The 13,491-nt window shown below is 45.8% G+C and overlaps 1 protein-coding gene across 1 annotated transcript in view; it reads left to right on the top strand.

Moving 5' to 3' along the window:
- Nucleotides 1–8,929: 8,929 nt before the first annotated feature.
- Nucleotides 8,930–13,491, top strand: part of LOC103269576 (endonuclease/exonuclease/phosphatase family domain-containing protein 1-like) — an 88,501-nt gene continuing 83,939 nt past the window's right edge. The window contains exons 1-2 of the mRNA XM_008067144.1: nt 8,930–9,013; nt 12,426–12,523. Of these exons, the coding sequence (XP_008065335.1) occupies nt 8,930–9,013; nt 12,426–12,523 (182 nt within the window). The remainder of the gene's footprint in view (nt 9,014–12,425; nt 12,524–13,491) is intronic.

Raw genomic sequence — 13,491 nt, 5'->3', positions numbered from 1 at the left:
GAAATTTAGGGGCATTGAGACTTCCCAGCTTGTCTGAACCTTGCAGGTTAAAATGCCTCATCTCTGTGTGCTCTCTGCACAGGCCCAAGGAGCCCTGCATCGAACTTAAAAGAAGGTGCTGGGCACTCGAGCCATTCACTCTTTTCTAAAAGGTGACCACTAAGTTTCGCATTGCAGATGCGATTTTTATTTTTAAACTCCGTGAGTGTGAGCAGTGACGCATCCAGAGCCAGCTAATCTGTATTGTGTAAAAACACACAAACCACAAATTATTTTTAAAAGGGAAGAAAGCAAAAGAACAGATGTGATGAACTCCTTGTATCACGTGAATTAAGGGAAAAACTCCACCAGAGGCATTTCTGAGCAACAGCAGAGGAAAGATGAGCATGGGGGGGGGGAGTTCGGTTTGCTTGTTCCCAGGGGGAGCCGCCACCTTTCTTTGGGTCTGATTTTGAGGACATTGACACTGTCCATGATTATATGCATGTATTTCTTCTCTCTTTCATTAGTAAATGGATTTTTAACAATCATTGTGTACGTACTGAAAAGTGCAGCATTCAGTGTGTGGTCTTACCACAAAGTGAGCCAACCTTTAACTCAAGCAGGAGAATGTTACTCATGAAGGCCTATATCTTACTCAACACACCTGTGAAAGTCCTAGCTTATTATATAGCCCAGCTCCTCTTACATTAAATAAAAAATTAAAATTAAAGTCAAGTAGTAGGAAGGGTACTCCTTGGACCATGATGAGAGCTAAATTGTACTTTCATGAATGCAATCAGAAACCTTCTGGGTCAAGAAATGCAGAGCATCAGAGTGGGAAGCATTCTTTCTTCTGTCGGTTCCAGCAGGCTGGTTGGGCTGTTTCTTCTCCATCTAGATGAGTGATGCCCGATGCCCTGGACCAGAAGGTCATGGCAGAGTATTCCTTCTCCTTGTTGGTCTCGTGGGTGGACCCTGTCACTGGATGGGGAGAAGAAAGGGAAGGGAAGAGCATCCCAGACCCAGACTCTTCACTGCACTCTCCAGGTAGTCTCTGAACCCTGCTGGGCCCTGGTCCAAGTCTACACTGAGGAAACTGCCGGCTGGTGCAGGAGGCAAGCAAGGCACAGAGTGGTACATTGTGATGGGGGTTCAGGATCCTATGGAAATTGACAGCAGGGATGCTAACCAAATCTTGAGGTGGGTGGGATGTCAGGGAAGAGTTCGAGAACTGATGAGCAATGCCAAGATCAGAAGTGTCAACCAGAAGTTAGATTAAGAAGAGATCAAAGAACAGAGTTCTAGAGAGGGAGATTGTGCAGAGGCCCACAACTGGGAGAGGAGAGAATGCTTTGAGAGAAATGAAGGCAGAGGAAGTATGGCTAGAAAACAGAGAGAATGCTTAAGAGGAGGGTAGGGGAGGGATATGGCTGGATGAGAAGAGTGGTGCTACTTTATGCCTGTCTTGGGAGACCACTCGGAAGTGTGGGGTTCCCCTGAAGGCAGAGGCATAGGGGAATCATGGAAAGAGCCAATGGATGGCTCTGGGACTTCGGTTCTTACATGTTGATGGGGTGCTCTCCAGAGGTGACCAGTCTCCCTCTCCTAGGAAAGATGTATGTCCAGAAAAGTTCCAGGAACAGTGGCTTTCAGATGGTGCCACCCTTGGACACCGTTGATATTGTTTCATGTTCCGTGATGGGCAGTCTTGACTAAAAAATGTTCCCAGGATTGTGTTATCTAAGAGAAATCCAGGAATTCTGACCATCGGTTACCGTGGTCAGTAAATGACCAATAACAGAGCAGCTACACCCATCCTTGTACTCTGTTCTATAGACGTCCCCAGAATAATCATCACCTCCCTCTGAGATGGCCTTTGTGACCCTGTCACCATTCTGTGGTAGAGCTGACAGTCATATTAGACTGTGGACATAATGTGAAGAAGGTTTTGAGAGTTTCACCAGAAGCCTCTTCTCTCCACTCGAACCTTTGGGACCCTGCAGGTCCCCACCAGTCCTGAGACTCACCAGTTCTGTGTTTATTTTGTGTGGTCTTTGAACTCCATATTTTGAGTTATTTTTGTTGCAGAAGAGTCATGGCTACTTCTTTTGTGAGGTCAAAAAAGATCTGAGTCCATCCACGAGGGACCTTCAGATTTCCAGTTCCATGCGGTGAGGAGGATATAGATGTCTGAAGTACTGAATTTGGTGGGATGCCTCTTGCAATGAACATCATCTCATCTGGCCTGTCTTCCAGGCCCAGAGGGTCTCCTTTGGAACTGCTTTAGGTTCAGATCCAGATCCAGGCAATACAAGTACATGTTGGAGGAAGAACTCCTTGAATGGGTGGATGGATGGATGGATGGATGAATGAATGAATGAATGAATGAATTCCAGTTTCAACCTGAGGGAGAATATTTGAGTTGATTATTTTTGCCCCAAACAGAAGTTATTTTGGTGTCCTGCCCCATCTCCTTCTTATGACCCCTCTAAGATGAGTACAAGCTTGAGGTGGGGGCAGCACACAGACTTCCCTCGGCTTGTCACATCCGCATTTCCCTTGCATCAAAACCTAAGTGTTCTGAATCGAATCCCCATAGAGCTTGTGAATACTAATCTCTGGTCGTTACTTATGGGGAAAAAAGCCACCTCTGTGGCTTTCCAGTAATACTACTCTGGTGGCCAGGAGTAGTCCCAGGCTGGATCTATGCAGGAATGGAAAAGATTGATCATGGAGGTGGGGAGGGGGGAAGGGCTTCATTAGCCCTCCACATCTATGCTTGTCTTACCTATAGTTTGGAGGGGTCTGTGTTTTTCTAAATGTGGGCACTTTATCAGAAATCCATGTTTTCTGGAGTGTGCCAGGAATGATTAGTTGATTCCAGTGGTGATCAAGTAGGTCCTCGCCTGTCTACAATTATTAGACAAAAATATACACCTGGGGACATCTTTCTTGTTGCAACTACATGATCCTTCATAATGCCCCAGGTGGAGCTCATGTATTCCTTTAGTGATGTTCTTTGCAGGGACCTACAAGGTCTTGGCTTGGCACAAGAAGCAGGCCCCCTTCCGAATTCCACAGCAGTTACACTCCTAGTAACCCTAGAGGGTAACAGTCTTCTTAGAGGGACATTTGTTGAGACCAGACAGATGCGGAGGCAAGAAGCGGGAAAGGGAAAGGGAAAGCATGTCTGATTTGCTTGTGAGAGACATCAGGAAACTTGACCCAGTATGCTGGGGACAGAGCAACCTGGCAGATGGACAGCTTCCCGATGGAATGCTGGTGTCAATAGTTCACTGCCCACCTCTCTCCATGACATGGAGGTGAGCCTGAAAAATGCTCCCACTCCTGATAATTTGTAACAGAAACCGAGAAGGCCATCAGATAAAGCCTGACACCTTTTGAACTGAGTTTGTAGCGACTTTCCAATTTTATTTAAGAATCTATCTCACGTATGTATGGACTCTAAAAAAGTCAAACTAATAGAAGGAGAGAAGAATGTAACTAATGGGCTGGGGTGGGGATGGGGTGGGGGTGGATTGGAGATGGGTTGAGATGTTGGTCAAAGGTTACAAAATTTCAGTTAGACAGGAGGGATAAGTTCAAGAGATCTCTTGTAGATCGTGGCGATTATAGATAACAACAGTGGCTCAGCCTGTAATCCCGCCCCTTTGGGAGGCTGAGGTGAGTGGATTGCCTGAGCCCGTGAGTTCGAGACCCGCCTGGGCAACTTGGCGAGACCTCATCTCTACAATAAATAAAAATGAGCCAGGCGTGGTAGCGTGTGCCTGTAGTTCCAGCTACTTGGAAGGCTGAGGCGGAAGGATCGCCAGAGCCCAGCAGGTCGAAGCTGCGGCCGGGAGCGGCCACTGCACTCCAATCTGGGTGACAGAGTGAGACTCCAACTCAAAAGAAAACAAAAAACAACAAAAAAACACAATGTATTATATAATTGAAAATTGCTAAGAGAGTAGATCTTAAGTGTTCTCATCACAAAAAATGATAAGTATGTGAGGTATGCATGTTATTTCACTTGATTTAGCCAATCTACAATGTATCCATATTTTAAAGCATCATGCTATACACCATAAATATACAGTCATGTATTACCTGACAACTACATTCTGAGAAATGCATCATCGGGTGATTTAGCCATTGTCTAGCGTCATAGAGTATCCTTACATAAATCTAGATGGTATAACCTACTACACACCTGGGCTGTACGGTATGGCCTATGGCTCCTAGGCTACAAACCTGTACAGCAGGTTACTGTACTAGAGTTGCAGGGTTTTGTCACCTCTTAGCACAGACTGACTCAGACCCATTTATGAAGGATGGCTGTCACCAGCAGTTTCTCCTGTGAGCATCAGGAAACTGAGTTGAGTTGGTTTTTCAGGGTAGGGACTGTATTTGATAAGAATTTTCTAGCAAGGGTGATTTTAAAGTTACTGTTAAAAGCTCAGTACCTGGCCCTGATAGATTTTAAACTTGCCTGAGGTGTGGCCTGAGCTGTGGGGAGGGCAGAGACTTGCTGAGAGAGGACAGGTGTGGTTGGCAGGAGCATGGCATTTATGGGATGTGAGCTGTCATGCCTGAGGTTAGCAGTCATGACTTTTGAGACTCCCAGGAATTTTCTTTCTTTTTCTTTTTTCTTTTTTTGAGTTAGAGTCTCATTCCGTCATCCAGGCTAGAGTGCCATGGCACACTCATGGCCACCCCAGCGTTGACCTGCTGGGCTACGGCAATCTTTTCACCTCAGCCTTCCACGTAGCCTGAACTTCAGGTGCACACTACCACGCCCAGCTAATTTTTTAATTTATTGTAGAGATGAGGTCTCGCCAAATTGCCCAGGCTGTTCTTGAACCCGTGGGCTCAGGCAATCCCCTCACCTCGGCCTCCCAAAGTGTTGGGATTATAGGCTTAAACCATCATGCCCAGCCATGACTTCTTTCTTTGTGAGATGCCCCAGCAGCCTGGGCTGACTCTGCAGAGCCTTGGGTGCAATAGTGAGGCGGGGAGCACAGTCCTGACTTCAGGGACCCTCTTCCCTCTCCTGGCTGGTGACAGCATCCTCTCTGAGTCTCAGCTGCTTTGTCCCTAAAACGGGAATAAGACCCCACACTGAGGCACTGGGCAGACCACCTTCCAAGCTGTGGTGCCCCTCCAACAGTGAGGGAGGTGGGAAGTCCTTCCCCTGAGGGCAGGAACTGTGAGTACAGTGTGGAGACACTGTGAGTGCATTTGGGGAAAGCACTCCGTGAGTGCGATGAGCTCCTCCTCCTACCTGCTGAACAAGATTGTCCTGAATACCAACCTGGGTGCACGCCTTGTGCTACACCTGGCCCTACCTTTATAAGTGATAGCCGTTATTTATTATCTTGTAAATCTGGAATTCTTCCTGCTCTTTTTATAGTATTTATGGGTATTTTCTCCTGCGTCACATTTCTTTAAGCATGCCCAGTTTTGTTCCAGCTGAAAGCCCAGTTCTAGAAATAACAACTTATTTTAGGGGAATCATTACTCGCACCTCTCAGTTTTCCCTCAAGGACACTGTGGGATGCCAGATTTGTCTTTCAGAACATTCCTGTAGGAAGGTTGGCATGGAGGGCGTTTTGTTTTTGTTGTGTCGTCACTGAGAGCACCACATTTCCCCAGCTAGATTTCTTCCTGAAGCTGTTGTTGCAGAGGCTTGCTAGGGGTCTTCTGAAGGTTGTCTGTTGCACCAGCTCCTTGTCAACATATGTGGAACCAAGTTTCTCAAGTCCTGTCCCCACCCATTGCTCCACGAGCCCAGTAGCACCTCTCAAACATGAGCTTGCACCAGAATCACCTGTTCAGATACTTAGAGTCAAAATATCTCCCTACAAGCTGTTTATTCATCACAGAGGGAAAAATCAGAACCAGCCATTGAAGACAACTGGTAGACACACCACCCTAACCAGATGACCAGAGTTTATATCACCTATAATGGGAAATATCCTTCAACCTCCTATACCTCCTGCTGTGATAGCCTGAGAAGAGTGCAAACTTGCATTTGTGGTGTTTTTGCCAAAAGTGCATAATCAGAATTTAATCATGAAGAAACAACCAATGGACCCAATCTGAGAGACCATCTACAAATAACTGGCTAGTGTTCTTAAAATATATCAAGGTCATGAAAAATAAAGACAGATGGAGAAACTGCCCCAGATTGGAGGAAGCTAGGAGACGTGGCAACTAAATGCTCTGTGGGGTCCTGGATGGGATTCTGGACCAGAAAATAACTTTTATGGACAATTGACGAAATGTGAATATATATGTATAGATTGTAGAGTAGTTAATAGTATTGTATCTCCAAGCTTGGTGGCTCAGCCTATAATCCCAGCACTTTGGGAGACTGAGGTGAGGGGAGCCCACGGGTTTGAGACCTCATCTCTACAATAAATAAAAACTCGCACCTGTAGTTCTGTCTACTTGGAAGGCTGAGGCAGAAGGATCGCTGGAGCCTAGCAGGTCGATGCTGGGGTGGCCGTAAGTGTGCCACTGCACTCCAGCCTGGGCAACAGAGTGAGACTTCAACTCAAAAAAAAAAAAATAGTATTGTATCATCATTAGCTTCCTGATTCTGATAATTATACTATGTTTCATAAGATGTTAACTTTGGGGGAAGTTGGGTGGAGGGTTCCCCCATCTTTTCCACGCCAGGGTGTAGAGAAAAGTACTCAGGTTTGGGAACAGGCAAGGCCTGGACTGGGTTCAAGTCTTGCTTCTGATGACTCTTCACTGAGTGACACAGGGCATGTCCCATTACCTTTCTGAGCCTCCATTTCCTCATCTGAAAACAGCGATAAACTTCCTGTGTCTTGTTGTTATTGTGATGATAGAGGAGATGAAATTCATAGTAGGTGACATTCCTCTCCTCCTTACCCTCTTCCCGTGTTGTGAACCATTGACTTGGCTTTCCCACCTTCCAGCCTTTCCCCTGACCTGTCTTTTATTTCTGCCAGCCCCTACCGTGTACCCTCTTGGTTTGTATTTCCAGAAAACTGCAGGTGCATCTCCTCTTAAGTTCTAAAAGTTGAATTGAGAAACTCTCCAGATTAGAAACTGCCTCTGGTTCTTGCTGGATGAAACCTGAGACAGGATTGGGCTCTATATCCTGCCTTGGCTGTCTTTTGCCAGTTCTGACTTCCTTTAGACTTTTCAGGATTCTCTCTATCTCTCTCTCTTTTTTTTTTGAGTCAGAGTCTCACTCTGTCACCCAGGCTAGAGTGCAGTGGCACAATCCTGGCTCACCACATTCTTGAACCCTGGGCTCAGACAGTCCTTCCACTTCAGTATCCCAAGTAACTGGGACTACAGATGCACCACCATGCCTGACTAATTCTTGGTAGAGTTGAGGTCTTGCTATTTTGCCCAGTATGAAATGCTAACCCCAAATATAAGAGGGCTTGTGTATAATGTCCTTTACCTATTCCAAAGAAATCACCCAGAGGTCCAGCAGGAAAAGACATTGGCTTATTAAAGCTTATGGAAGACACCAGTGATGTCCAATCAGTGAAGAAAGAATCCCACCTCAGGACAGTACAGCAAGCAGTTTTATAATCAAGCAAGTTAATTATTCAAATTGCTATACGGTGTTTACAATTACATTGAGTAAGAGTGATGCCTACATTGGTCTCAATGCTGCTTGATCACCTGCACCCCATGACTTATTACTGGGAAAATGCTTATCCTTCAGAGACCAGCCTTGGCTAAAGGCAGCTCCCAGAAGGATGGGGAAGAAAGAAGCCAGATATAAAGGGAAAATAGTCTATGTCTGGACAATACCTCACATGCAGGCTGATCTCAGACTGTTGGGCTCAAGCCATCCTCTCTCCTCAACCTCGCAAAGTGCTAGGATTACAGGTATGAGCCACCACACCCAACCAATTCTCAGGATTCTCTTTCAAAGAGTTCTAGGTCCTTATAACTCAAAGTTTGGTCTGAGGCCAGCAACATCAGCATCACCTGAGAGCTTGTGAGAAACGCAGAATCTTAAGCCCTAGCCCAGACCCATGGACTCAGGATCTGCATGTTTCCGAGATCCCCAAATGATTCATGATTCAAATTTGAGACAATCTCTACTGGAGAGCTTGATATCGAAGTTGATTCCCAGCTGAGAGAACAGTTCACCATCTCGTCATGCACCTCCGCAGTGGAGGACTGAGGAGTGTGAACATGGTTAGAAAGGTCTGCAGGACACACGTTCCAGGCCAGGCCCTTGTGCGGAATCCCCCGCCCTGGCACTTCGGAGGCCTGAGAACCTCCTGCTGGCAGCCTGGTATTTCAGCCGGGGCTTCTGCATGGGGTTACCTGGCCAGGGTCTTGCCTGGGAGGGGCCGTCCATTTTCTACGGAGACTTGAGTTCCTCATCCTGTCTTCCAGCCTGTGCCAACCACACCTGAAGCCTGGTTCTGAGGGTGATGGGCCTGGCATTCAGGCACTGCAAGGGTATTCCCGGGGAAATGAACAACACAGATTGCTTTTAAATGATACAGGCTTTGTGGCAAGACCTAATAACTCAACTTGACTCGGGTGCTGAATAGGCTGTTTTTTAAACAGAGCTAACATTTCTTGGATGACTCTGTGTGCCTGCGAACTGAACCCTGACTTTATGTGGCTTGTGTTTAATCTTCACTATGACCCTACAAGGTGGAATTCTCACTAACCCCATTTTATAGCCCTGAACACCAGGCCTTAGAGAGGTCCAAGGTCGTGTAGCTTGTATGTGGAGCTGGGATTTGAACCCAGAATTCTCCTGAGTTTAAAGCCTAGCCCTTGAACCCTTTGCTATACTGATCCTAGTTCCCTCCTGATATCTGAAGGAAGATGGGCAAACCAGTGCATTCTCATGGCAACATGGAGGTGATGGCCTGCAGGTTCTCTCCTGTGTCTTTGTGTTTGTGCTGGATTAACCACCTGCCACATGGGGCTGGACATGCTGGTGGTCATTCTTGGCATGTTGGGGACAACTGTTGGACTCTGGGTTTACATCCTGGTTTCCAAAGAGGTAAGAGTGTCAAGCCTGAAGACCTGAGGACAGACCACTCTCTTTTTGTATGGTAAATGGGGCTCATCATGGTGCAACTCTTAGTGTCAAGGCTGGGACTGGTGGTGGCTTTGAAACGTGGTCATTTCAGCTGAGCCCAGGACAGTCGTGGAGTGGGTCACACACAAAGAGTAAGTGGCTCAGGAAAGCTCCGCTGGTCGTGCACCATACCATGCAGTCAGCATTCCTGTTCTGTGGTCATTTTCCTTCCTTTCCTATTCCTTTCTAACAGATGAGCAGGGCTAAGTGGGAAACCACCAGAAACTCTAAATTAATACCTAGCCAGTTTCGTTTATCCTTTTCTTCCCCAGGACTCAAGTGCAGGAGAGGCTGGTGTTTTTAAAACCTGGTTCTCTTTTAGACTCAACTGAAAGGTAATTAGTTGTTATGGAAAGACTATGTTGTCATTTTAAAAAGCTGATTTGTGGGTGTAATCATTATCTATGGTGGGATAGGAACACTTCAGTAAAAATAGACCCAGACCCTCATTGGCAGGAGCTCAAAGAAACCAGCCAATTGGTATAATGAAAATTAGGCAGTGGGCCAAAATTTGCCACTCTCTCACTTTTTAATTAGAAAAAGTGTCGTAAAAAGAATGCATTTTACTGTGAAAATTTAGATGATTCAGAAAAGCAATAAAGAAAAATCACCCAGAATATTGCCACTTGGAATAGCTACTCTTAGTGCCTCTGCAAATACACTTCCGATCTCTATTTGCTGTGCTCATGAATAAATATTTATTTGCACAAAGTTGAGATCACACTGATGTAGTTTTACAAACCACATTTTTACTTAATATTTCAGTCTTTCCCTATGTCATTAAATGGCCTTTTAAGTAGTGTTTAAAATGGCCTCATAGGATGAAAGAATCATAATCTAAGAGCCCACAATGAGGAGGAGGGGGAGGGGAGACAGAAAGGAGGGGTGGAAAGAGGAGTAACTTTTGTACAGGACTTGAGGTAAGCCAGGCACTGTGCTAAGTTTTACATATGAATTCACAGAACCCTGTGAAATTGGCACTGTTGCTATTCCCATTTAATCTTTGTTGTTTGACATTTATAGTTTTGTTTTAAATAGATATGTATTTTAAACAGCTCTGCAATAAACATCTTTATGAACACCCTTCTGTCCCATTGGTTGACATTGGGTCAAGGGATATGCACATTTTGAAGCTTTGATATGTGTGCCCGACTGTCCTATAGAATGAACCCCCACTGTCTCTCGGTTCCTCTTCCCTTTTGCTTGCTCTGTAGGTGACCTTGTGTGGTGGCCTGCAGGGTGAGAGAGAGGGTGACTCTGGGGTCTGCTGAAAGTGGAAGCTTGTGACTCAAGGGTCTGGAGAAGGAGCAGGTGTTTAGTCCTTGGATTCTCCAGGACAGCTTATCTGGTTAACTACAGTATCATGGTGCAGTGTCTCCCAGTTAGACTGAAAATTCCTTGTGAGCAAGAACCATTTCCCACGTGCCTCCTCGTAGCTTAGTGTCGTACACAGGGTACTTGTTCTGCGGACATTTGCTGATTTGGCAGAGAAGAGGAAAACAGAAAACAATATTAGTAATATGGGTGGATTTATTCATGGCTGAAACAGATTTTGGAGGAGGTGAAATCTGTCCCCCAAGTCAAACAAACCCCTTTGCAGGAAGCCTGTTGGGTTGTGTGGGTATGGGTCGTTTGCCCACCTAAGTGAGACACTGACCTTGCCTCAAGGTGTCCCTGTGTGATTCAGGGCTGTCTACCTTCCGGATTCTTTGCCTCTGAAACAGACTAGGAGGATCATAGCAGAGTGAAGTCTTCAGGTGCCCCAAGCCTGGCAGACAGAAAGGGCTCTCCTGGACAGCTGCTTTCCTGGGTGTGCTGCCTTCCCCTACACATTCTGGAGGGCCTCCCTGGCCTTTCTGATGTGGCTAGAAATTACTGTGTGACAGTGGTTTTTGTTTTGTTTTTTAGTCAGGGTCTCACTCTGTCACCCAGGCTGGAGTGTAGTAGTACAATCATAGCCTACCGCAGCCTCAAGCTCCTGGGCTCAGGCAGTCCTTCCACCTCAGCCTCCTGAGTAGCTGGGACTACAGATGAGCGGCACCATGTCCCTCTAACTTTTTAATTTTTCTGTAGAGACAAGATCTCACTATGTTGCCTGGGCTGGTCTCGAACTCCTGGGCTCAAGCGATTTCTCCGAGCTTGGCCTCCCAAATGCTGGAATTATAGACGTGAGCCACAGTGCCTGGCCTGACAGTGGTTTTTAAAAAAGAACCTTGGGACAGTGTGGTATATGTCTGTTGAGGATTTCCTGGGTAGCAGATCCTGTGCTCGATGCTGGAGATATAGAGACAAATACATTGTGGCCTCTGCTTTCTAGGAACTGGAGGGAAGACCGTCATGAAATCCTTATAAGACAGGGTTAAAAATTATTTCTATTCCCCAACACTGACCTGTACATCCAACTCATCCCCTCATCCCCAGCCCCCAGCCAGCGCTCAAGGAGGTGTGAGATGGGCAGGGAGGAGGACCAGAAGCTGATAGAGACAACATAACACACATCACACATTTCATCAGGGACAAAAACCAAGGATGAGGTTCTGGAGGTGGCCGTGGTATGAGCTTTTCGTCACGCACTCACTTCTGTATTGTTGGGATTTCTTCACAATGGGAATGTAGTCATGTGTTATTTATATAAATAAAATAATTGGAAAGACAAACGATATGAGAAAATAATTAGTCTTTGTTTCGAGACACATCCTTTATCAAAGCTGAAGCATATCAAAGTCATTGCAACTTGAATACTTTGCGATGAGGAAGACATGGCTCATATTTTACATGAGAGGAGGGAGTGACCTGTAAAATATTTCTGGCCTCTCTGGAGTTTTGCAAGCGTTTTGTGTTTCCTTGCCCATGCAGCCCCCAGGTATGGGGTCCCAACACTGTGCTGTGCAGGGTGAAAGAATGACCCTAAGTGTGATCTGGAAAACTGAGCCATTTGAAAGCATACAGTGTGGTTTTTTTTTTGCCTGAAATGAAGTGGCATTTGATTTTTAATTATGTATTTAACTCTTGGAAATGGTAAGAAATTCCCCAAATGAGTGGGGGATGGGGAGTGAGTAGCAACTGTAAACCAGATCTCTGGCTATTTTTAAAGTTTTAGTGCCTCAGCAAATTGGTGTTTTCTGCAAAGAGAGGACAAAGGTAGAAAGAGGTGGCACAGACAAAACCCCATAGAAACCCTCTCTCTCGGACTCTGGGGTAATGGGGCCACTGACCTAAATAAGGGCAGGAATCTGCCGAGTACAATGAGCTCAGGCTGCCAGGACAGACTGAATCGAGGCTGAATTGAGGCCGCTATGTCTTCCATTCACACACCGGTCCTGTGCGCATTCAGACCCCAGACGACATGCAGGCGCTGTCCCATGCCAGCCAGACCGCCCCAGAACCGCCCACAGAAGGTTTTCTGGCTCCAGAAGTCTGCTTGAAGGTTGAGTGAGCTAAATCCCTGACCAGAGACAGTGGCTAAGAAATAGGATTTTATCATAAGAATCCCAAGGAATGAGTGTATCTCCTTGGGCTCTGGTGTTAGGTCAGGAGAGAACAGTTCTTGATGGAACAGCTACCGTGGTGCTGTCTAGCCGAGATGCAGTGTGGGCCACATATGCAGTTTTAAATTTTCTAGTAGCACATTTTAAAAGGGTAAGAAGAAATAGGTGACATTGATTTTAATATTTTTATCTAACCCAGTATGTATGTTAACATTTATGCACATAATCAAATTAAAATTGTTAAGGAAATGTTTTACATTCTTTTCATGTACTCTTCGAAATCTAATGTACATTTTACCCTTAACAGCACATCTCAGTTGGACCCGCCACATTTCAGGTACCTAGTAGCCATGTGTGACTTGTGGCTGCCATATGGGACAGCAGCCCTGGAAGTCACATCACTCACTTATAGAGTGAAGTTGGAAAGCTGCAGGAATGCTGTCTGTACCCCTGGGATCATTGCATCTGATGTAGGGTCCTCCTAGCATTCATCTGTCATTTAAAAAAAAAAACAACTTTCTTTTTTTTTTTTTTTTTTTTTTACAGACTTACCAATTTTACTTTTCTTTAAAAAAAAAAAAGTGGGGGGAGGTGGTCTTTTGACCTTGTGCAGTGGCTCATGCTTCTAATCCTAGCACTTTGGGAGGCTGAGGCAGAAGATATGCTTGAGCCCAGGAGTTCAAGACCAGCCTGGACAACATAGCAAGACCTCATCTCTACAAAAAATAAAAAGTCGTGTATGGTGGCGCATGCCTGTAGTCCCAGCTATTTGGGAAACTGAGGCAGAAGGATCTCCTGAGCCCAAGAGGTCAAGGCTGCGGTGAGCACACGGCTATGATTGTGCCTTTGCATTTCGCCTGAACAAGAGAGTGAGACTCTGATGTTTCCCTCTGCATCAAAACTCTGTGAGGG

This window comes from Carlito syrichta, unplaced genomic scaffold (genome assembly GCF_000164805.1).
Source record: "Carlito syrichta isolate Samal-C Ts95f unplaced genomic scaffold, Tarsius_syrichta-2.0.1 Scaffold309297, whole genome shotgun sequence".
Classification (NCBI taxonomy): Eukaryota; Metazoa; Chordata; class Mammalia; order Primates; family Tarsiidae; genus Carlito; species Carlito syrichta.
Note: the sequence above shows the minus strand (reverse complement) of the source record. Positions and strands in the feature narration are given on the sequence as shown.